The 26,436-nt window shown below is 34.7% G+C and overlaps 1 protein-coding gene across 1 annotated transcript in view; it reads left to right on the top strand.

Moving 5' to 3' along the window:
• The window catches only part of LOC149801711 (uncharacterized), a 140,451-nt gene that overhangs the window by 80,148 nt on the left and 33,867 nt on the right, over positions 1-26,436 (top strand). The window contains exons 14-26 of the mRNA XM_089955991.1: positions 703-1,011; positions 2,741-3,055; positions 5,229-5,588; positions 7,777-8,100; positions 8,849-8,973; positions 13,437-13,641; positions 16,230-16,532; positions 17,506-17,610; positions 19,688-19,897; positions 21,393-21,536; positions 24,123-24,305; positions 24,582-24,908; positions 26,079-26,417. Of these exons, the coding sequence (XP_089812117.1) occupies positions 703-1,011; positions 2,741-3,055; positions 5,229-5,588; positions 7,777-8,100; positions 8,849-8,973; positions 13,437-13,641; positions 16,230-16,532; positions 17,506-17,610; positions 19,688-19,897; positions 21,393-21,536; positions 24,123-24,305; positions 24,582-24,908; positions 26,079-26,417 (3,249 nt within the window). The remainder of the gene's footprint in view (positions 1-702; positions 1,012-2,740; positions 3,056-5,228; positions 5,589-7,776; positions 8,101-8,848; positions 8,974-13,436; positions 13,642-16,229; positions 16,533-17,505; positions 17,611-19,687; positions 19,898-21,392; positions 21,537-24,122; positions 24,306-24,581; positions 24,909-26,078; positions 26,418-26,436) is intronic.

The raw sequence follows: 26,436 nt of genomic DNA, 5'->3' as shown, positions 1-26,436 counted from the left end.
GGAACTTATATGTTGTATGAGCCAGTAAAAACCTAACGTCTTGCTTACATCTTCTATAACGATACCTGTTGTGTGATGAAGTAAAAACCTAAAGGCTTGTTTACATCCTGTGTAAAGATAATGTTAAGTTATTTCTTTTTCTGGCTTTTCATTTGTTGTGGCTTTACAACACACCTAAAAATTGCATTTTTGATGGTGCTTAAATTAATGGCTTGGGGAAAGGGGATGGGGATCCCATAATTTCCTTAAAAGGATGATTGTTCATTGCATCTTTAAATGCATGGTTTGTAGCAACCACAAACACACAAAAAAATGTTCATCCCATGAATAATAGTGAATTCAGTGTCTGTGGTCACTTTCATATTGTGTTAGTGAAATCAGCTTACAACACCACACTTGGCTTGCTGGGCTGTATGAATAGACCATATGATAAGATTTTCCCTTTTAAAAATAGATTTAGCTAAGCAGGATGACGATGCATGAAGGCAGGCAGAGGGAGTTTCTTCCATCTGCTGTGGTGGTGGACTGTTCACCTCAGGTACATGACAAGTTTTGTTAGTGCAATATCTCATTGGAGAGAATTAATTGGGTGATGATGCAATGGTTTATCATCTCAATGTTTAGCTCAGTGCACTGGCTTTTCAAATGTCATGCAAGAAGCTTTTATTTTCTGACTCATATCTAGCCTTGTTTTAATTCCAGTGAGACTTGAACCCAATATTACATATGGAGCTGTTGAGATTTATAAACAAGAGAAATACCAGCTTGTGTGTGCTGATGGGTTTAATGATATTGATGCCAAGGTCACCTGTAAAACACTGGGCTATACAAATGGAGTCAGCGTGTGTTGCTCAGCTTTTGGCAAAATGGACTATAATATTGGTTATGGACATGTGCGTTGTACTGGGAATGAGGCGAGCATTCTGGATTGTGCAATGGATTTTGGATCAGATGTCTGTCCAAGTCAATCCTATGCTGCTGTGGCATGTTCCAATGTTCATGCAAGTGGCGGTAAGAAAATAGACTTTTTATTTTTTGTGGTTTCCACTCATGTTTGTTTTTGTTGAAAATTATATTTTCATTAATATCAAAATTGATGATAGTTCCACTGAGGGAGGAGAAGTCATTCTTTCTTCATTGGGTCTTTCAGATCCATCATTTCTGGTAACCTTAGTGAAATACCTTTAATATTTTTGTTGTTGTATTTTTAACATCTTAAAATTACATATAATTATCTTGCATAGGAAAAAATTCATATTTTCCCATGAATCGGTGCAAGCTAGACTTTAATGTGCATGAGAACAGTTCTAAATAGAATAAAGAACAGTATTTCTTATACCAGACAGAGGAGAGGTCGTTGTTGTTGTTGTTATGGGTTTAACACCATTTTTCAGCACATAATAGACTATATATGGCAGCCAGTATATTTGGTTGAGGAAGAATCTGTGAAAACCCTGGGAAGAACCACTGATCCGTGGGAAGCTACTGGCAAGCTTTCTCACATACAAAATGGTCTTTTAAATTTTGGATCATGTAAAAGCATGTTATTTTCAAACCAGTATGTTGTGGTCACTGGGGGGACCAAAAAGTGGTCTTTATAGATATATGTCCTTGATATAGAGGTTTGTCTAACTAGGCAACCTGAGAGGCAGAGGATAGAAGGGGAGCAGGTATTTGCATGAGAAAGCTTATTCTGAACTTTTTAGACAAGTTGTGTGTTTTTTATGCCCCACCATGAATATGGGAGGACATAAAGTGTTAAGTAGAAGTGCAACAATTTATCAATCCATCTCAGCAGTGCAATATTTCTGCAGTGATAATACTGCATCGATATCTAAACCACATCCAGAACAATGCAATACATATTGCAGTGTTGCACACAGAACCTGGGCTCATGAGTTTGCAGCATCCACCATTGTCGCTGCTGTTGTTGTTGTTGTTGTTGATGTTGTAGGGTTTAATGCCATTTTTCAGCACAAGATAGGCCATAAATGGCGGCCAGTATAATTGGTGGAGGAAGAACCCTGGAAAACCCCAGGAAGAACCACCGACCTACGAGAAGCTACTGGCAGGCTTTCTCATGTACCAATGTTAGCCGAGGCTGAGACTCAAACTCACGCAGACAGAGGTGAGATGGCAGTGATCCGTAACAGTGAGCGTTTTAGACCACTCGGCCACTCGGGGCCCCTTCTTTGCTGTCACTTTCAGTGTCCTTAGTCACACAATGTGATAAAATTGTAAGATGGCAATGAATATTCATTGGCTATTTGGCTTGCGCATGAGCAGAAGGGTAAAAGTTTGATTTTTTAAATTTATTTTTTGCTTAACAGACCCATTATTTTCATGTCGAGACCACTCTTTATTCCAAATGCCCATCTTATCCTACTTTTTGCAAAGGTTCATCTGTCTGTTTGTAGTTCATACCGGTCTGCCTTAGATCTGAGACCAAAAAGTCTAAAATCCATACACAAAATCGGATTCCGACCACAGGCGAATTTTGGGTGGAAAACAATTGGGTCCAAAAAATGAGGATTTTCCCTTTGTATTTTGTAGTGCAACTAGAAATGGTATCATTGTAGAGCTACATCTGTCTCCCTTTCTATAATACCACCCACTTTAGTGTATCATACATGACCTTGACGCTACAGGGCTCGGCAGTAGGCTACTACCTCCTGCCATGTAAACTCGTCACCAGGGGTTAGTGTGTTAATATTTTTCATAATCATTATTTTTCTTGCAGAGTATGAATTTAAACTAGAGAATGAAAATCGTGGCAAAGTCCAAGTGCGACATTTTGACATCTGGGGTCACATTTGTCCCAATGGGTTTGATGACAATGATGCCATGGTGATTTGTCGTGAATTAGGCTTCCTTGGAGGATTTTCTTTTTATCAACTTGCATACCAATCAACAGTCTTGGAACTGCCTTGGCTTTCCAATATCAACTGTAGTGGAAGTGAAAGCTACCTTAGTCGATGTGGGAACATACGCTGGGGAGAAGTGCCAGCATGTCAGACAGACAGGGAAGCAGCTGTCTACTGCTACAGTAATGAAAGTAGGTATCTCTGCAAAATATGCATGCAACCTTTCAGCATAAATGTACATTGTAACTGAGTTATTATGTCGGTCAGAATCATAATTACTGCATTTTGGAAGTTTCGTCAAATAACATACTTTAAGATGCATTTAATGTAAATAATCTGCAGCAAGTAAACTCTTCATCATGTTATTCAACCTGTTTATTCCTAAATTAATGAATTCTGTTCAAATTACATACATCAGGAAATGTATTATGTTGAAATAAATTGAAGATTAAACCATAGTAAGTTTATAAAATAATTAACCAAGGGGTGGGAGGTATCAAACCAGTTTCTGAACTGTGGATATCATTGTAATATGATCTTCTTGCATGGATTTGACCCAAAATTAAATGACCAGGCTGATATGTATTTTAAATGACAACAGCTTTTAAAAAACCAAATAAAATGTCCCATGCTTGAAACAAACCTACCGTGATCAGCATTTCTTTATGTGGTATGTCAGTAAACATGAAATGAAAGTTACAGAAGAAACAAGATTCATGTAGGAATAATTTGAAAAATTTCATTGGGGTCATGTGACTGGAAGAACTGGTATATTTTGAAAATGAATCAGTTTAATTAAAGATTTTAAAAAAGCTTTCCTGAATATGATTGTATAGAGAAAGCTTTTTATGTCAGAATCTCATGCTGGTCAGAAATTCAAACTCAAATTAGACCATTTTACGATATGTCATTAAATTACTTAGATGAAAATTCAATTTAAGATTAATACTATTCAAGTTATTAATGTGTGGCTGTATATAATTGTTTTTGTTATAAGTGAAAGCTTAAAAGGTATTTTTGTTCATTTTATTGATGTCAAAACTTGTAAGCTGTCATGAGCACATTATTATTTAAAGTGTGCACTCATGTTGAGGAATTTGAACACTTTACCTCATAGAGTGTATGGCTTTGTAGGCAGTTGGTATACATGTACCAAAGTTACACAGTGCAGTGCACTATAAATAGAACATCTGTTACCTGTTGGACTACATACACATAGGCCAGCCTGTTAACTGTTATAGCAGTGCAGTATATGTTACATTCAACATCAATTTGAACCATTTTACTTTTTTGGTACACATCTATTATGAATAAAAAGATTTAAGAGTAAAATCTGGTCGTTATAGCTGTATAATTATTTTTCACAGAAGAATTTTTTGATGTGCTTTAAAATCTTGAGAAAACTTGTTCACTGTCAAGCCAGTGAAATTGTATGCCCAACTATAGCTACCATGTCTCGTACTCCAAATTTACCAGTTCCTTGTCATCGTCTACATAACTAAATCATCTGAATTTGATAAATTATAAAACTCACTGTTCCCTACATCAGTATTAGAGCCTTTACCCAAGTAATTGCAGCTTTCATAGTACATGTAGTTATTTTAATTGTGCAGACTCCTAAAGTACTAAACAAAATCCGCAGCCTCCATTTTGGAGAGTGAAGAATCCGACCTAGTTACTTTAAATAGCAGATTACGACTAGAGTATAAGCAGCCACCATGTGATCTGACATAATTGTCATTCATATCAATGAATGAAGTATCTAAATGGGGGTTTTCCCGAAGGTGGTGCTATGAAAACCATCTCAAAAGGGGTGATACTTACAGCAGACATCGAATGATGCTTCCATAAGAATGGTGTAGAGGCATGCAAACGTGCTTCCATGTGAATCTGGTAGAGGTGTCCAAAAGACGCTTCCATGAGAATGGAGTAGAGGCGTCCAAAAGCACTTATATGAGGTAAAGGGTTAATGATTCTGAGCTAGTCCTCTTAGCGTAAAAACCCTTAAGTACATGTGTGCTGGCTCACATATGGAGTGACCTCTCCAAAGTGATAAATATTTTCCAAAATATTCGCATATCTTTCTCAGCGTGTAGGATGTATTTGTGCTGTATTATTAATATTGCAACTTCTCCTGTTTGATATTTTCATGTCAAGGAAACCTGTTTATTAAAGTCAGTATCTACAAGCCCTGTCAATAAAGGATACAATTAAAAGTCTCTTGTGTCTTTTACAGACAGTTCAAATGTAGAAGGAAAAGATTTAAGACTTATATTATTTCAGAAACTTAAACACATTTCAAAGTGGCACTTGACACAACATTAGAATCAAACGCAGCCTGATTTGGTTTGATTTCTTTTTTAGCTTACAAGTTCAGACTAACAAATGGTACCAGTCCACTATCTGGGCGTGTTGAAATGTCAATTGATGGAGAATGGGGCACAGTCTGTGGTTTGACAAACTTTGATGATAAGGCTGCCAATGTTCTTTGTCGGCATATGAAATTCACAGGAGGCAGGGCACTTCCAATGGGACATTTTGGCCAAGGGACAGGAAATATATTTATCCATAATATTCGCTGTGAGGGAAATGAGAGTTCCATACTTCACTGTCCAATTCAAATTGATCCCAGAAATGTGCAGAGTCCAAGAGCGAGATATTACTCCAGACAATATTCCTGTTGGTCACATGAAACTGATGCAGCAGTCCAGTGTTATGACTCAGGTAATTTTACAAGTCATGATTAATTATCATATCTTTGCACTTTTTCTTTTTGTTCTTTTCATGGCCATACAGCAGTATAAATGCTACTGTCAAATGTCAGCCAACAGGTTATCATAGTATTGCATCTGATTGGCTGATTTTATAATGGATGTCATCTTTTTGATCCAAACAAAAATGACTTCTTTTGTTACCACTCTGGATGTCATATTTCTGATCTGATCAAAAATAACTTATCTTGTTACCACTCTGGATGTCATTTCTGATCTGATCAAAAATGACTTTTCTTGTTACCACTCTGGATGTCATATTTCTGATCAAATCAAAATTGACTTCTTGTGTTACCACTCTGGATGTCATATTCCTGATCCAATCAAAAATGACTTCTCTTGTTACCACTGTGGATGTCGTATTTCTGATCTGATAAAAAATGACTGATCTTATTACCACTCTGGATGTCATATTTCTGATCCGATCAAAAATGGCTAATCATGTTATCACCAGAATATCCAATAATAGTGCTCCTGAATATTTACAATCACTATTCCAGTATAGGCTACCTGGCAATATTCCTGACATGTGATTCATGTCTACCAAACAGTATAAAATTACTATTTTATTAAAATTATAAGGAATTATTTTTTAAAAGTTTCCAATATTCTGGGACTTTGCTCAGGAATATTATTCCAGTTGAGATTAGAAATGCCCACTCTATTTCCTCCTTTTAAGCCCAATACATCGATTAGCTTCAGAGATGCAGCTAAAATAAATAAATTGCTTTGTATGAAGGCTTCAAGGTAGATTAGTTCTTAGCTAATTGTGTTACCCTCTTTTAATAAAGTCATTATTATTATTATTATTATTATTTTTATTATTATTATTGCTGTCATATTTCTGATCAGTTAAAAAATGGCTGATCTTGTAACCACTCTAGATGTCATATTTCTGATCCAGTTTTGATCATACTTGGAATATAAGCTTATATAATCAAGATCTGACATGAGTTACCAATGTTTTCCATATTTATGATTTAATTTGATTAAACTATGTAAATAGACAAGATCTTAAATCAGTTCAATTATGAGCAAAATCCATGGATTTTTTATGAGGTGTCATTTTGCATCTGGCTGTCGTGAATTTGACAGCACATTAGAAACTTTCAGATCAGATCAAGATATCTGTTGTATTATAAGTGAGATCTTTGCAACCTGTACAGGATTAACTATTCAGTTCCCTGCTGTAGTTCCATTTGTGGGTCTCACACCCTCTGGAAGATTATCTCAAAATTTGTATATAATGCTATAAACTTTGTTTAGAAAGTGAAGCATGTAAATTGAAAATAGGACTATTTCAGTTTATTGCATTCTAATAGTTATAAATAATTTTTGCCCACTTATCCTTCAAGAGTTTTATTGAATTATTTGTGTGTTTGATGTCACTTGCTCACGCTAACAGTGTAATGTATCATTAGTTAATCTTATTAAAGCGATTGTTTGACAATTAAAATAAGGAAGGGAATTACCAATTTATCAAGACATTTTTTTTCTCACCTTTAATGAAAAGTGGTCACAATTTTAATCCATTAGTTGCTAGCTAGTGGTATAAAACAAGAATATCTTCCAGATTGTGAAAATAGTTCTGATTGAAATAAATAATATATAAATATTTATTTAAGTAAAACGGAACCAGAATTAAAGGGAATGAAGTCAAAGGTAATTGTTGCTAAACAGTAAAGCATAGATTATTTGGATACTAAGTCCTTGCTGATACCTCTAGAAAATACTACTTCACAATAAAATGGAATAATTTTTTTTCACTAAACAGTCACATAATATTTGCTGAAGTATGCTGTAATGTATGAATTACTTTGTGAGACAAATAAACATAGGAAGTATGAGTAACAACGCAAGTGTAATTTAGATCAGGGCATGTGATTTTAAAGCTACTTGCTATTGTCCTGTGTTTGAAAAAAGGTGTTTTTTTTTAATCCCTGGCCTGTTTAGTGAGATGATCAGCTGTTAAGATACAGTTGAGTTTTCTCAGTCCCACTTTGGCTTTTTGTTTTGCCAAACAGAACCTATTGGTTATGGATTAGTTTTCTAGTTATAAGAACACACCAGACTTACAATTATTTATTTCACAGTGATAAGATTAAGATATTTTGTATAGACATTCATCATATCTGTTTCAGTGAGGCTAGTTGGATCATCAGATCTGAATTACGGTCGTCTGGAAGTGGAAAGAAATAATGCATGGACAGCAGTTTGTGATAAAGATTTTGATGATACGGACGCTAAAGTTGTGTGCAGTCAGCTGGGTTATCAGGATGGCAAGAAACAATGTTGTTCTGCCCTGGGACCTTTAACTCCTAATGATAATGTAAAAATAGCAATTACAAATGTTGACTGTAATGGCAGGGAAGAATCTCTGAAAGAGTGTACTTATCGTGTGGGAACTTGTGAATCTGGACAGTATGTGTCAGTCTACTGCAATGAGTCTACAATAACTGAAAACGGTATGTATGTTTTATAATTCTCATATACTGAAACTCATAAGCATTATTAAATTTTTACTAATTTATTATAAGCAGCATAATTAGATATTAAAACTTCTGTCATTAATAATGGAGGAAACTCTTGCAAATAGCTTCATTGTTATTTTCATAAGCAGCTTTGCCAATTCAGTTTCCTTGCATAATTCACAATAATAATAAAAAAACATTTGTGCTTGTAAAACTTTTATTTAACTCATTTTAATTCATTTTTTTAACTTATTATTTTTAAAATAAACTGAAGCAAAAATGAGATAATATTCATGTTGCTTTAACAATGGATATCTTAAGATGTTCTCCCTTATAACATGCTCCCATAAAATGAATTCAGAAGGATTTGTTGTAGGTTTTATTACTTATGATAGAAGCCAGGCATGATGCCACTAAAGTTCAGGAGTTACCTACCTTGTTTTAATTGCCAAGTGCCTCATCTTAACTTTCTTCCTTTTGTTTTTCTGTATTCATGTTGAATATATGTACCTACCTGTATTATTTAAATTTGCTTAAATGTATTACACCATGCATTTTCTTTTACATTAAATAATTTTATGAAATTAGAACAGTGAAATATTGTATTTTGGCATAAGTGAACTTCTGAAATCAAATAAGTAGCCTAAGATAATAAATGCATGCTTTATCATTAAATGAAAAGGCAGAGTTTATCATAATAATAATAATAATAATAATAATAATAAAGTATTTTTTTTTTCAGCCATTAAGGTGCATATAGCAGAAAACAAATATTATGGTTCTTTGGAAGCCAACCTTTATGGATTCTGGGGCCCTCTTTGTCCTCTGGGATGGGATGATAATGATGCCCGAGTGGCTTGTAAACAGGTGAGTGAACCCTTTAGGTTCCTTGTATTCATTTTTGTAGATGATAGACAGTTGGCAATTCATTTTACATTATACATGAATCTGGTGTATAAATTTGAAAATGATGTTTGTTGAATATTTTGCATGAGTGCTCATTAGAGACAAGATTAAAAAAATGGTGGAATTACTACATGTTAGTAGTGGTTTTTGAGATACCATCCATAGATTCCCATGCTGTCAGGAAATAAAGGAAAAAGTTGGGAGAAAGAATAGATGTGTTCCAAACTGGGAAAAGCCCTTCATTTTTATATATATTGATCAAGTGAGAGGAAAATTTGAATTTGTAACTGCAACAAAAAATTACATAATTGAGTAATAACTGAATCGATAGTTCAATTTATGGAGTTCTAACCAGAATTTTGGAGGTTGCAGAACTCTTTATTTATTTAAGATACAATTAGTGTGAGGTCATTTGGGTGCTTGTTCATAAAATATTTGTATAATCAATCCACGTGCTCCAGAGAGTGGATTGTCAATTAGACTTGTTACTTTTTAGTCTACATCATATTGGTATCTTTTAAAATACATAGTTTTATGGTTTCTATCCTCCCTTCCCTCATTAGTTCAGATGACTCTTTCGTAGCAGTTTTAAAAATGTCTTATTTTAAGGGTTTGTGTTTAGTGTATGCCAGAATTAGTTATATAATTTTGTCTTTACTTTCTAGATATCCTGCTGTCTTCATTACTGGTGTTTGAAATTGATGTTGTTGCATTCTTGGTATAAAAAAACAGTTTGTCTTAAAACAAGTCCTTATCTATTTATTCATCTAACTATAATGTAAATTTAGGCAACATTAATTTTGTTTGTTACTTACAGGTGTTGCTGGAGGTGTCTTTTGATCATATAGCACTGCTTTTTACATCAAATTAAAATTCTCTTTTCTAAAGGATAGGAATCATTGCAGCATATTCACCAAGCAGATACAATTCAACAAAAAGAAACCTGCACACTAGTAAAATCTATATTCCCATTTACATTGCAAAAAGCATAAAATAGAATGTCATAAAAAAACATGATTTGGTTCATCATAAGTAAAGTAATTGGAAAAATTAATTTAGTGCTTAATGCTTGACCATGTGACTCCAAGCAGATCTTGGTAAATGTATCTCAGGTTATGTGTTGAATTTAAGTAATTCTAAATACAAAATTTGTGTCAGTCATTACAAACATGTACTGTCTACTTCCCAAACATCTAATCAAAAATATTTTTATAATTAAGGAAGGAACATGGGTTGTTTACAATGAAAATATAGGAGCTCTCTCCTCACAGCTTTTTTCAGTGGATATATGTTGCAGAATCTGTGGGTGATTTGGGTGAAATAGTTATCTTTGAATCTGTTGTCTCACCAAACCAGGACCCAAAAGCTCAGTTCACTTCACCTAGCATTGATTTCACAACATGCCCCTCACCCCTTTTGTTTTAGTACAGTGAATTATAATCTACAGAATTCCATTTTTAAAAAACCCCACATGATTCATGAAAAACAAGTAAAATTTTTAATTTGTTTAGTATTGGAAGGAAATTATAACACAGCGGACATGTATCCTAGTCCATTGCTAATAGTAATGAGTTTATGGTATGGACATGAATTCATCCTGCTTTTTATGTCATTTTGTTACGTGTTCATTAGCAGTTGTTTATTACCACTCTGGAGACCATATTTCTGATCTGATTTCAATGAAACTGAGACTATTTCACATTATCCATGCATATTAATAAGGTAATCTTGCACTTGATTGGTTAACCTTGTTACTACTTTGGCAGCAGAATATCTGATCTGGTTTTGATCCAGCCTGGAATATTTGTGTATATCATTAAGATCATGGATGAGTTCAATAATAAACAAGATTAATGCAGGCTACTTGGAATCTTGCATTGGATTGGCTAATCTTGTTATCATACTGGAAGTCATATTTCCTGTTCAGAGTTTGATGAAATTTGTAATGTCTGCTTATATCATTAAGGTCTTGGTTGATTTTAATAAGGAGCAAGATCAACACATATTAATGAGTTGATCTTGCATCTGATTAGCTGAGCTTGTTCTGATCCACTTTTGATCAGACTTGAAATATGGGCTTCATCAAGGTCTTGGATGGATTTGATAATGAGCAGGATCCTTGGATATTAATAAAAATAATAATAATTGGATGTCCTTCTTATCACTCTGGATGCCAGATTTCGGTTTTGTTTGCCCTAATTTTCACTCTGGATGCCAGATTTCTGATTGGCTGTCCTTGTTTTCACTCTGGATGCCAGATTTCTGATTTGCTGGCCCTGTTATCACTCTGAATGCCAGATTTCTGATGATTTGCTTTCTTTGTTATCACTCTGGATGCCAGGTTTCTGATTGGCTAACCTTATTACTTTTGGATGCCAGTTTTCTGATTGGCTAACCTTGTTATCACTTTGGATGCCAGATGTTTGATGATTTGCTGTCTTTGCTGTCACTCTGGATGCCAGATTTCTGATTGGCTGACCTTATAACATTTGCATGCCAGATGTCTGACCTTGTTATCACTTTGGATGCCATATTTCTGATCTGATTTTGATCAGACTTGGAATATATCCTTATATCTTCAAGCTATCACAGAGTTCCATAATAAGTGAGATCCAAGCATACCAATGAGGTAGGTGATCATGCATCAGATTGGCTGAGGTTTTTACCAATGAAGATTATATTTCTGATCCAGTTTACATCAGACTTGGAATATATGCTTATATCATCAAGTTGGCTGAGCTTGTTGCTACAAGTCATATTTCTGATTCAGTTTTTATCAAATTTGAAATTTGGGTTTATATGTCAGGATGACAAATCATTTGGATAATGGGCAAGATAAAGTAAAATAGGTTAAGATCAACAGGATAAAGAGTTTGGGGAGAATAGTTTACATAGGCTTATGATAATACTGTGTGTACTCATTTAGAAGTTTAGTTAAATGTAAACAATAAGCATCATTATCTTCTGTAGCATAATGCACCTGCAGATCAGGGTCTGTGCTGTTTGTTCTACTGATTACTACTAACAAGCTGCACAGACCCAGATCTGCCAATGCATTATGAGAAGGCAGATCTGGCTCTGTGCAGTTTGCAGTTGGTCTCTGTTTAAAATTGAGCATATGCTATACAAAATTCTGCTTTTAAGTAAAAACAGCTCTGGTGGCCTAGTGGTTAGAGCATCTGCCTCTGATGCGGAAGGTCGTGGGTTTGATCCACGGCCATGTCATACCAAAGACTTACAAAAATGGTACTAACAGCTGCCTCGCTAGGCGCTCAGCATTAAGAGGTTAGTGTTAGGACTGGTTGGCTTGGTCTCAGGATAATGTGACTGGGTGGGACATCATGCTACATGTCTGTGGCATAATGCACCAGTGCTAGACATCACTATAAACTGCCACTAGCTGCAGATATCATAGCGATTTGACTGAAAAATTGTTAAAGATATGTTATAAATCTAAATCACACACACACACAGTAAAAATGATGAACTGTTAAATTATGCGAGCCAAGTGAGTGATTTGCAACTCACATAGGAATCTTGTTTTAGAGTCAAACTTTTTTGACAAGAACCTTGTAAGCATGATTTAAAAAGGAGTGTAAATACAAGGTATTTATAATGCCAGGATGCAACACAGTTGCAGACACTAGGTAATCCAGTATCATTGGAGAAAAATACTGTAATGTGGTAGGTTGCATTCAGAAATTGGCTCAAAATACTTTCCAGTCTGACACATAATAATCTGTGGACCTCTAGTTGGTATTAAATGAAAATTGTGTTAATCTGACATTCAGTGTGTCCACCATGGCAGCCATCTTGAAAATCTTGTTATTGCTACATTTTTAAAATGGAAGGTCATATTTACATAGGTAGATTAATGGTGATATCTAGTTGGTCATGAATGAAATTAATGTCAATCTGATTTCAAATATGGTTGTCAGAATGAACTTATTGAATGTCTTGTCAGTAAAATTCTCTTAAGTGAATGGTCATGGGCTGTCACCCAAAAAGTCTTCTGATGGTGTCTGGTTCATCCTAAATCCAGTATAGCCATGACAGTGGCTTATTTGAAAATCTTATCACTCAGGAGTATCAGAGATGGTTTCGACACTCAGCAGTTAAGAAGAAGCGGTTTTGAAATGACTTGGAACTTCTTTTTGTACAGTAGAGCATCAGTCCGTTCTAGAGTGTTTTGTTATGGTTTTGTAAAAAGATTACATATTTTGTTTGGAGTTAAATGTATGGATTGGGAAAGGAGTCCTGTTGTTTTTACAGGAAGATAATTTCATCACTTTTTAAAACTTGTGGTTTGCAACAAAAAAATCTATAAAAATGGGTACCCTAAAAAAAATAGTGAATTTACAGTATTGCTTACCATATGTGAAAAAAGGTGTTTATTACTTAGTTACCAATATTAATCGCTTCAGATGGGGTATGAGGGAGGAGTGGCCTTTAATGGCTCTACCAGACTGCACACCCCATATGCAGTAGGAAATTTCTCATGCATTGGGTCAGAGCGGAACTTACGAGACTGTCCATACAAGGATTTTAGTGGAGACCAGGGCTGCCAGTACCCTATCCAAGGCATCTATACTAGACCTACTGCAGGAGTTCTCTGTTACAGAGACAAAGGTTAGTGCTTCAGAATTTAAATGATAGTAGTAATTTATTACACATAACCATATTTGCATATTTGCAATAACTTCACTCATAGCACCATTTAAAGAATTTTTGTTAAATTGTACAAAGTATGCAAAACTATAATTTGAGGCATTAGTTCAAAGTTGTCAGTATGTGTCATCTGCACAGTCAGTTTTTTTATTATTGCACATTCCATCAATGAAAACTATCCAAACAGGACAAGTTCTGGGTGTTCCATACATGTTTAAAACAATAGTACTTAATTAGTGTAAGAACACTTGTCAAACAGAAGCATATAATCAAGTGCATCCTGATGCTTGGTCACTTAGCCACTGGACACATTCTTAAAGACATGCTAAACCTCTTCATGTCTAGGACTTAGTCTGGTTCTTGTGTTGTAGTGTTCACAGAATATCTTATTGAAATTTGACAAATTTGTTATAATTTAGAGAGTAAAGATTCATTAAAATCATATCTCAAGCTCTGTTGAGCTTAAAGGTGTTTTCATCATAAATATTCTCTCTTTGTATGAAATCTTTGGACTGTAAATATGGTGTGATTTATTAAATGGTAGAGCTGTACTTTACTCATTGCTGAATTGAGTGTTTTTGCTTAATTCTTTCTGTTGAACATGCTTGATGTTCTTGATGCCAAAAGGAAATATTTTACTGCAATCTGGTATTTCTGTAAGAGCGATCAGTATGCTCCATTGTGTAACACGGAATTGTTCAAGTAAACAAGTAACTTTTTTAAGCAGCAACTTTGTGGTCTAAATGATTCTTTATTACTTTTTTTGAAAAAATTATCTTTTTGGGTTTCACCTATTTAGTTTCAATAAAATGGGAGAATTAATATCTTACCTCATGTCAATCTTACAAAAAACGTTTGAAAAAAAGCTTTTCCCTATTCGTTGGACAGCATGACTCCTCATAAAGAAATGTTGCAAAGACTGCTGTTTTTACTATGTCACTAACTGCTTGTGTAGATCATAGGAAAGTTTGGGGAGATATGTCATCATTAAAGTGAACATACACTGCTGAAGAATATTCATCTTGTTAGAACAACAAATCTTATATTGATCATTTTAGAGAAAATAAAATGAATGAATTTGTCAAGAAATTTTGTGGTGTGCTAAAGGGTCTTGGCTACCTTTAAAGAAATTTATTATTCTTTTTGTTAGAAATTCTCTTTTTTTGTGAAAAACCATTTTTATTTGGAGAAGGAGAAAACTTTAGAGACAGACTTATGTTATTTTCTCATTGACATAAAGCATAGTTAGGATAAACATTGTTTATTGGAGAGAGAGAGATAGAGACAGAGGGAGGCATTAATGCAAAATCAGTCTTAAAAAATACAGCATGAGATTCGCTAATTCCTTGAGCATAATTTTTCGTAAAAAATTCTTCGCAATTCTTTTTGTTTACATGAAGGAAGTATCAGTTTCAATTTCACTGTATGCCAATAAATTACTTACCACTATAATATTTTAATATGATGATTTTTTGATGCAAAGGGCAAGAAATTAGATTAATGTGACTTTCACTAGGGCATCCATTTTTTCTGTTTTGAGGTGTTTTTGCTTTATTAGATTTAACTGTTTTCACCTAAGAATGAGATGTAAGTGTCCTCTCACAAATAAATAATTGCTTACATGTTTTAACAAAATATTAATAGCCTGTCAGCTCTCAGAATAAATTCATTTATCTGTAATAATTAGGATTTCATTGCGTTTTGACACATTTTAAAGTTTTTTATGTTTTTTTTTGTGGATTTTATCTTTGTAGTTATTTAAAAGAATTTACGATTATCTTAACAGTAAATTATTTTATTTTAAGTAGTATATGTTTATTATTATTCAGAAGGATTTTTCTTCCTAAATTGTTTTACCTTTACTTTGTTTAATACATAACACTTGCTGCTATACAACAGGATTGTTTTTGTGCATACATACATACATACATACATACACATATACATACATACATACATGCATACATACATACATACATATATACATAAATAAATACATACATACATACATACATACATACATACATACATATATACATACATACATATGCACATGCACGCACACACACACACACACACACACATACACATACATACATACAGACAGATGTACATGCATGTTTCACTGTTGTATTTTATTACATGCTGTATGACTTTGGGCTATTAAAGGATGATTGGCTTGCTATAATGTGATTTAAACTTTCAATATTTAGAGTTCAATTGAATAAATACTGACTTTTGGGACTGAGGGTTTCTTAACGGTTTTAACTGTCTGGCATTTCAGTTTGCAGAATTGTTGAAATTAAAGAAAAATTGTGACCCAAAATAATTTCAGGGTAATTTCAGTTGACTGATGCTTATGTTTCACTATATATAATGCCATTAATGTCATTTACAAAACCTTGTTTTCAAACACTTTGTTGGTAATTTTGAAAGAGGGAAAGCTATCATAGATTCTGTTGAGTTTTTAAGATTCACATTTGACACTAAAATAGGTGACCAGTTGCAAATAGTAATATTACAGCACAATTTTATAATTCTTCCTGCAGAAGGAGTACAGTTCCGCATTGTTGGAAGTCAGACAAGAGGAGTGGTGCAGATGATGTTTGATGGTGAGTGGGGTAGAGTCTGCAACAATAGCTGGAGAGATGTGGATGCAGGTGTTTTCTGTCGACAACAGGGTTTTATTGATGGTATTGCATATGATGCCAACAGTGAGCGGAAGACTGGTACTGTTTGGATTAACTACATTGACTGCAGTGGGCATGAGAAATCTATTTTGGAATGTACAGGTAGTTGGAACCCTGGATATTCCAATTGTGACGATGCTGCAGTAATCTGTTATGATTCAGGTAGGTACAAAGAATTATCTGTTTTGATAACAATGTCTTTTATTCCTCAGCCTTATCACTATTCTGGGCATTGATAAATTGAAAAATGTTTGTAGATACAATTTTATAAGAAAGAGATTTTATTTTGCGGTACTGAAATGTAAATAAGTATAGTCTTGTACTTCTTAAAATTTGGATACCATCATTACCCAAATATTCAGTCACAAAAAATAATTTACTCTTCTCTCTGTCTGGATAATATTTCTTCAGATGAAAATGATAAATGTTCGTGATTATTGTCAGAAACATTAACATCTTTATTGTCATAGTCATGCATCAGTGCATGCAGCAAGTACAGTCTATTAAACAGTTTACAATGCATAAGTTAGTGAGAATAGAAATTAATGTACATGACTGTGCTTAGTCTTCCTTTGTATGCTCTCCAGTAGTAACAGGAAAGAAGCCCACATTGACATGTCAGTTTGATGTAATGCTGATGGTTACCATTGGTTACCAAAGTGGTTCATTCATTAATTCTGCTAACTGAATCAACATGAAAGATTGTTTTTCCTTTATCACTGCTTTTAACAAGCTCACAGCTCACTTTTGGAACTGCTAGATCATGAGGTGTGAATCATATTAGCAGTTTTTATTTCTGTCTATTGACTCCATCCATGTGATGGAGTATTCAGAGCAGTTTCCAACAGTTTGGATTTATTGTAGTAGTTGGTTGAAAAAGATTCTATGATTTATATTTTTTTGACATACATTTTGTCCCAGCTCATTCTTCAGATATGGGCATATGAATGTCATTGTTTCAATGACACAGTACATTAAAATTGTGTATTCTTTAGTGTTGTAGAGAATCCTTGGATAATATTTATGGGGTTGGATTGAGTGGATTTTTCCTTAACAAGCAACCCTGAATTAAAGTCTAACCTTAGCAAGTCAAGTTAGATATGCAAATATTTAAGACCTGTTCTTCTTCTTCCAGTTCGTTTAACCAATGGGGACAACCTATCCCATGGTGCTGTGCAGGTGAATATGAATGGTAACTGGGGAGCTGTTTGTAATCATCAGTGGGACCTAAAAGATGCCAGTAAGTTATCAAACCACATGTCATACATGCATTCTATTTCATCTTTTCTCCTTTTGTTTTGTTCAATGAATTCTTGTATGGATCCAGGATTTATTTTGATGAGTTTTAAATTAAATAGGGGTGGTTCATTTTGCATAAAATGGCCCAACTTCATTCTTTAAGTAAAGGTGCATTAGTTTTGTTGCATATACAGTTGACTGACCCACCCCCACCACCCCAGTCCCTCTAAATCTGTATTTAGTACTGATTTCATTTAGTTCCTTTTGACAAATCAGTTTTAATTAGTAATTCCAACACATTGGAAATGTAATGTGGTATCTGGTTGTTATGATGTCAGAACTTGGTATGGAGGAATGATAGACAGCAAGGAAATTTGCATCTTTGTTATGCCTGATCTAAATTGTATCCATGACAATTACCTTTTCCATACTTTCTCAATGAGATTTTCTTAGATTTGCTAAACTTTGGAAAACATTCTTATAGTTTAAGATTGTAGGATTTTATTAGTGATGTCACTGTTATTTGTAAAGGCAATAGAATTTGACAGTAACATCCACTATGACATTGTCATAATCCATCGTATGATGACCATTTACTTCAAAATATAGCTCTAAATGCAGTTAGAATTAGTACCACTGTGTATGAATAAGGAAATCTATGTTGGGGTTTACACTTAAAAAAAACAAGGAAATCCCAATCAAAGGGTTACATTCTTTGCCTCCCCACTTGGCTGTAATGAGTGGGGAGACAAATAATGTAGATCTCCTTTAATGTCTTACTACAAATATCAACATTGATTATTTTTCTCACCCAATTTTTTCCAATTAAACTAAAATAACCCTGCATTTTTGCAATTTTGTTAACATATTTCAAAAAAATATTATTCATCACGTACTATCATTGCTCTCACTCCATATAAAGGTCATCAGGTTTTATACTCTTTTGAAAATCTGAATAATTATCTAAGTAGAATCTAGCTATTTATGTCGCTCTTAGAAAAGGGGAAACAAAATCAAGAAAAATGTTACAATTGTTAGGTGTTGAAGTATTGTGCAGCGAGCATCTCTAGCCATGTGCTGTTGTTGTTTAGATTACAGTACTGTGCATTTACATGACTGTTAATGAGGGCAATGGGGCGATCTGTCAACCCTAAGTAAACAAGTTCTATGCATGAGAAAATAGAAATATAAAACCATTTGATATTATTACTGTATTATCACATTTAATCAATGGGTGTCATATGGAAATAGCAATACATAATTCATATCATTTATACGAAAATAAATTTTAACTTTCATCAGTTCTAATTTGGAAAACATTCTATGGTAGGCAGCAGTACGATTCATTACAATACTGGGTACAGACTTCTGTACAGTTCTGACTAAGTATGTAGTGATGGAGAAGATTTCAAATTCCTGATATTCTTGGAAATTAATATTTTCTTTCATGGAAATATGGCAAGTATTTCTGTTGCTAGTGCAAATGATGGAAATCTTGTGGAATAGCATTTGGACTAATGATTGAACCACTCAGATTGTTAAGTGCGAGAATTTTCATTTGTTTACAATGTTTGATTCAATTGGATGCTGTCTGGGTGTGTTTGATACAGTTTGAAAAATGCAGGTCTGATATAACACATTTCTAGTTGTTGTGGTCTTTGTGGTAGATCTTGAGAAAGTTTGGATTTTTCATGTTTATAGTTGTGATGTGTATAGTCTGTGTGTCTGGAACAGTGTTTTCTGTCATAGTTTGTTCCACACAGCATTGCAGAATTTATCCTATCTGTAGCTCAGTAAATTTTCAGGTCAGTGTCATTAAATTTGGGTAACAGTATATAATTCATTTCACTTTTATTGAAGAATTTAAAACCAATTGGGCACTTTTAGCTAGATTTAATGACACTGAGTTAGGCTTACAGATAGGATCAAATTCACCATGCTGTGTGGAACAAATTATAGTTTCTAGCATAATACCAAATAGGTTGACTTTGTGTGTATATGTGTTAATATATGTGACGTATTGTGTAGATTATATGAGACATTGATACATATATATAATCATTGCATATTGTTTCCAGTGGTGACATGTGGACAGCTACACTTTGAAAAAGGTCTGCCCCTCTGCTGTGCACCCTATGGCTATACAACAACAATGGGCTTCATGGACAATATGCAGTGTACAGGAAGTGAGAAGAAGCTGGTGGACTGTCATCATGGCCCACCTTATGGACAGTCATGTATGATGGACTATGCATCTGTTGTCTGCTATAATGGGGAATTACCTACATGTGAGTCATTTTCTTGAACATTTGTTGAGGAGAAGTGAAAATAGATGTGTGATCATGCTTTGTTCATGTTCTGGGATATAACTCTCCAACATTTTAGTACACCTGGACAACTCATGAACCCACTTATAATGCAGGGGCAGCTGTAGGTTCAATTTTTCTCCCAAAAAGTACCCCCAAAGTAGACCTCTATTTACTAAACTTGAATAAAATCACAATCAGTTGTTTAATTGTTTGTGGTTTGTTTAATTATTTTAAAAAATGCAGCTGATGCCTAGAAATTTGAATCAACATCATGAATTTCACAACTTTTGATAAAAAGTCTTCTATTGTGTTAAATTTTCTTTTAAGACAAAAGTTCAGTACACTATAAATAACTATACATGATGAAATGTTAATCATTGGAAATGTGAGTAATGCCTGCTGGTGGCAACACTTTAAGAAATAAATACCACTTAAATAAGTCTTCTCAAGTGAAAATTTTCTTTCAGTTTTCTTTTAATTCCTTTCCTTGTAATCATCATCAATGCTGTGTGCCATCTTGTATCTAAAAGTAAAAACCGACCATCACAGCAATGCCCGTGAGGATTTCTGTGAGAACCTAATTAAGTGCTGACTTTGACTTAAGAACTAGCAGTCATGGTTGTGTGTTGGGTCAATTCATTTCAGTTGAGCAATGGAACACTTTTACTAAAAGAACAATAAACAAATCAAGTTTCGATGTTGTTGTTACTTGAAATAAACTGTCATTCTTCAAAGAATAAGAATTTTGTTTTGTTCTGAGTCAGCCATAGCTATAGGGTACCCATTTTCACATCCACAAAAGCAGTGATGTAATACACAATGTTTTCACTGGTACACATATGTGTATTGAAACCACTTGGAATAATGCTTTTAACAATCTTTCAGAAATTGGTTATTTTGAAAATAAAGGTAATTTATATGGAAAGCTAATGAAAAAAAATGCTATTTATTGATAACTATTCCCAGCACAATTATACAAGAAGTATTCATTTATTGAACTTGCCCACCACCCTCCCTTTTCACTATTGATGTCTATCTCTTTCTTGAATTTTCAGAGGTCTCTGAGTAACTTTCACCCTTATGTTGCAGTCTGTTTTTGGAACCCATTGTTCACTAGTTGTCAAGAGAGAGTTGTATATACATCTATATCATCTATATTCTGCACAGTGTAATTTCTTCATCACTAGGGTTGTTAAATAAATCCATTGGAGTATACTTTGATTTTTTTTGTGGTGAGGTGCAGAGGAAGGAAAATCAGCTATGATGATAAAAAGGATACTGACCACGACAGATAATGCCTATAAGAATTGAAGACAGAGATGAAAGATGATTTTTCACCATTTTTCATTATGCCATTCTGACTAAATTATTATCCTCGCCCTATTGGGTAATTTTCTTATTGTACCCCATAGATTGTATTGTACACATTCTAAAGATGACTGTTTAAAAAAAAGTTATATTTATCATTTTTCAGCATACACTTTGACATTGAGTGGACCAAACAATTCCACAGGAGCTGTTGAAGTAAAATTCCTGAACATAACTGGTAGAATTTGTGCAGACAATTGGGATGATGTGGATGCCACTGTTATATGCAAGGAAATGGGTTTCAGCAGAGGTATTTAAATCACTTCAGTTTTGGAGTATAAACACACACACACACACATATAGTGACTTATTGTCTTAGTTTATGTCTAAATTTCAAAAATACTTTTGGAAAGGACATTCTCCCTCTCCTGTAAAAATCATGTTTAATATTGTTTCATAAAATGATGCAGTCAATTTATGGAAAAAAATTAATTTCAGTGCTCAACAGAAGTGAAGAATGTGCTGCAGATTCACTCCAATTTTGGTGGATTTTGTTTATTCTGCTATTTTTCTTTTTATTCATTGGGTACCTGGAGTTTTGGTGGATTTTGTGGATTCTGCAAATTCCCTTTTTTCATTGGGTACCAATTTTGGTAGATTTGTAGTTAAGCTTCTGGTAAAGATGGACACATATGGAAGTCTTAGTTAAAAAGCATGGCAACTCCTAAGTTCATTTGACCAATAGGGAACTTTAATGATGGCTTAAGGTCATAATCAATCAATCAGTGAATGTCAGAATGTAAAGTCAGAACCACAGTATACAGGATGAGTAGTCAGTTTGTCAGTTGTTTTGCATAGTCAGCAAGTTCAGATTGGAATAGTTGTTGACATCAGTTCAATAGAGTGATAACAATGAACAAAGACTTCATTTTTCAGTCATTCTAATTCATAACCTGGTTCTTTTGTGAGAAAACCTTGCAGTCACTAGTCAACCAGTAATGACTGATTTGTCTAGGAAAGCAAAGATGCAGGACACTGAATGTGCCCTCTAGTCAACCAGTAATGACTGATTTGTCTAGGAAAGCAAAGATGCAGGACACTGCTGTGCCCTCTAGTTAACCAGTAATGACTGATTTGTTTAGGAAAGCAAAGATGCAGGACACTGCATGTGCCCTCTAGTCAACCAGTAATGACTGATTTGTCAAGGAAAGCAAAGATGCAGGACACTGCATGTGCCCTCTAGTCAACCATTAATGACTGATTTGTCTAGGAAAGCAAAAATGCAGGACACTGCATGTGCCCTCTAGTCAACCAGTAATGACTGATTTGTCTAGGAAAGCAAAGATGCAGGACACTGCATGTGCCCTCTAGTCAACCAGTAATGACTGATTTGTCAAGGAAAGCAAAGATGCAGGACACTGCATGTGCCCTCTAGTCAACCATTAATGACTGATTTGTCTAGGAAAGCAAAAATGCAGGACACTGCATGTGCCCTCTAGTCAACCAGTAATGACTGATTTGTCTAGGAAAGCAAAGATGCAGGACACTGCATGTGCCCTCTAGTCAACCAGTAATGACTGATTTGTCAAGGAAAGCAAAGATGCAGGACACTGCATGTGCCCTCTAGTCAACCATTAATGACTGATTTGTCTAGGAAAGCAAAGATGCAGGACACTGCATGTGCCCTCTAGTCAACCAGTAATGACTGATTTGTCTAGAAAAGCAAAGATGCAGGACATTGCATGTGCCCTCTAGTCAACCAGTAATGACTGATTTGTCAAGGAAAGCAAAGATGCAGGACACTGCACGTGCCCTCTAGTCAACCAGTAATGATTGATTTGTCTAGTAAAGCAAAGATGCAGGACACTGCATGTACCCTCAGATGCTACTTAATATGCACAGACGAATATTCTTATCAGCTATGAAGGCAGGAATAAAAGACATGACAAGAACAGGCTGCTTTGCTAAAGGGAGTCATTAAATCAGTGTATTCTTAACTCTCACAGGACCATATACACTAATGAATGTTTCAGTTAAAAAAATATGAGAGACTTCCATCTGCCTGGCCTTGACTGTAGTGTCTCAATTCAGGACATAGAAGAGTTTGCAGACTATCAGGTCCAATCTACCTTCTCTAGCTTCCATTTGCATGAATTGACCTTGCTAAGGAAGGAACTGAATTTTGGTGTTCTAGTGGTAGCTGCACATACAGTTACTACTCCCCATTCACGAAGCACAACGCAGACACTTTCGCTTGGAAATGTTTTATGGTGAGACAATAATCAAGTGTTGAATCCCAAATGAATCTCTCGTGCATGTGTATAAACACAACAGAAGGAACCTTTAAGGTGTTGCTCAAGTAAAAGACGTTTTAAACCAATGGTAGCCACTTAGCAGGATGAAACGGGAGTTAATCTATAAGTGTATGATTTGGATTTTAAATGTAGCTTTAAAATATTTTCAGCCATATCACTATGATGTCTGCAATGTGGCAGTTTATAGTGATGTCTAGCACTGGGGCATCATGATGCAGACATGTAGCATGATGTCCTACTCAGTCACATTATCCTGACACCAGGCCAACCAATCCTAACACTAACCTCTTAATGCTGAGCACCAAGCAAAGGAGCTGTTAGTACCATTTTTATAAGTCTTGTGTCAAGTTAACAACTCTAACCTGTCTGAAACAAGATTTTATAATGTCATGGACTACAGTGCAAATGTCAAACCTGCAGCTAAAAAAGTCAGAGATCTATGTTTAGCACTGTTACGGCCTATGTAGCTAGTGATGATAATGAGTGTTGTTATCGATTCTTTGTGATAATGAATTTTAATTAATAAGTGCAGTTGTATATTTCAGATAAACAAGACTAATCTGTAACATTTGATTCTATAGGTGAAGCCTACACACATTACAAATGGAGCACAGGACGGGGTGAAAATGCTCCTTTCTGGACATCCCGTCTAAATTGTACAGCCAAGGACAGAAATTTGGGCAGTTGTGAGAAAGTTCCTTTTGGTTACGTTGATAGTTGTGTGTCAAGACATTATGCAGGAGTACTTTGTTATTATGATCATGGTAAGACAACATTTCTTTATATAACCTTTCCATCCTGATATAACTTACTACATGTAAATATATTGTATTTTCCAGATTCAGTTCTCCTCTATTATACCATGCCTTGTTAAATTGCAATTCCAGATGTAAAGGTTGAAAGAAAACAAGGTGAAACTTAGTCTTTTAGCTTAATTTTACTTTTCAGAGCACCATTATTTAACAGATCACCTTTTATCGGTTTAGAGAAGCCACTAATTAAACAATCTTCATTAATTTAAAGTAAAATTGTTTTTGTAGGTCTGAGTTTCCGACTAGGTGGTGGTAATCATAACCATGGACGTGTGGAGGTTGCAGTGGATGGACAATGGGGAACTATCTGCAATAGATATTTTGATATCAATGATGCATCTGTTTTCTGCAAATATCTGGGATATGTCACAGGATTTCCCAGTTATACAAAGGACTTTGACAAAGCAACTGGACCTGTCTATGAGCCAAACCTTCACTGTAATGGATCTGAGAGTTCTCTGAAGGACTGCCCATTGGAAGGATGGAAAAAAATAACAGGCTCTCATGCTTGTGCAGATCATGAAATGGATGCTGCTGTCTATTGTTACAGTTCAGGTACATGTTCAGTGTTTGTACTAACTCCTTCAACATAAACTCATTCAGATTCATGATTTCATAAATGAAACCTGATGATACAGTTTGCAAGACTCGTTTGTCACAACAGAGTTTCAAGAAAATTTGAAAAATTGCATGACTGTTACTGTAAATTGCTTTGATACAAAATTGGGGATAAAATCTTGTTTGGGAGTAAATTTGGATGACTTTGTAAGGATACAATTTTGGGGGCTTTAAAGATTACCTGAACATCAAATACTGCTCTTTGTGGTGGATTTCATTTTTGTGGATATTTGTTACCCACAAAATAAATAAAATGAAATTCTCTATGAATGTTTCTCTTGTTCGAGTAGTACTTCATGATGATACGGCCATAGTTTTCGAGTCTGCTGTTGTCAGAATTTTATCAAACATTTTTATGATAGACAAGACTTAATTACAGTTTCCCCTCTCTTTAAAGCACCTCAGTATAGTGGCCTCTTTATACAAGTTGCCATAGTATAATAGATTCCACAATATAACATTGGTATTGTTAGGGATCATATTCTGGTCAAGGGAGTTTAATTTTTACTTACAATGTACCCCATATATACTGCCCTTATTCTATATCATGGTACACTTTTATAGCTTATCGTATACTCACATATAAGTTGAGTCTAACTGTAGACAGCATAAACCCTGATCTGCCATTGCACAGGGCACTGGCAGATCAAGGTGTGTTGTTCTTTTCTAATGATTTTTCTGAACAAAATGCATAGACATAGATCTGCTGGCATATTTCGCAATGGTACATCTAGGTCTGTACACTTTGTGTTAGGACTCGATGTATAAACAAGTACACATGGTACTTGAGCAGTATTGTTGTGTGTGATCACAATATCTGAACTTTTATTATCTGAATTATTCTTTTGTTCCCCAATAAGTTTGGATAATTTAGGTTTACTGTATATCCCAAACTTTTCTTGATCAAAGTGGTTTCTATTGTTTTGAATTTTCCTTCTTTAACAATCAGTATTTCTAATCTGATGACCTTTAGAATGTATGTATTAATCACTTTCAAGAGGGAGACCTCTGTACATTAAAGTGCTAAAAATTTCACAGACTTTTTTATAAATGCATAAAAAGGCTTATGTTAAATATGGAGTAAGCTAATGATCATCTTTTTTACAGTGAAACTTGGAACTGGAGTGGGAAAAAGTGTCAACCATGGTTCAGTCCAGTACTATAACAGGGAAAAGAAAGTATGGGAGACCATCTGTGCCAACAATTTTGATGACAACAGTGCTAAAGTTGTGTGCCGAGAGCTTGGCTTTATGACAGGAAAGTCCATCTGCTGTTCTGCATATGGCAAAACATATGAGGATATACTACTCAACAAGACCATGCAGTGCACAGGACAGGAAAATTTGGTTGATGAATGTCTCAAGCAGGGCGCCTGCAACAGTACAGATTTCTATGCCTCTGTTATGTGCTTTAATGAGAGTGAATTTCTGCATGGAATATCTGAAGGTTAGACACATACAAATTG

This window comes from Sinohyriopsis cumingii, chromosome 4 (assembly GCF_028554795.1).
Source record: "Sinohyriopsis cumingii isolate HCF-2022 chromosome 4, ASM2855479v2, whole genome shotgun sequence".
Lineage (NCBI taxonomy): Eukaryota > Metazoa > Mollusca > Bivalvia > Unionida > Unionidae > Sinohyriopsis > Sinohyriopsis cumingii.
This window is presented reverse-complemented; position numbering and strand designations above follow the sequence as displayed.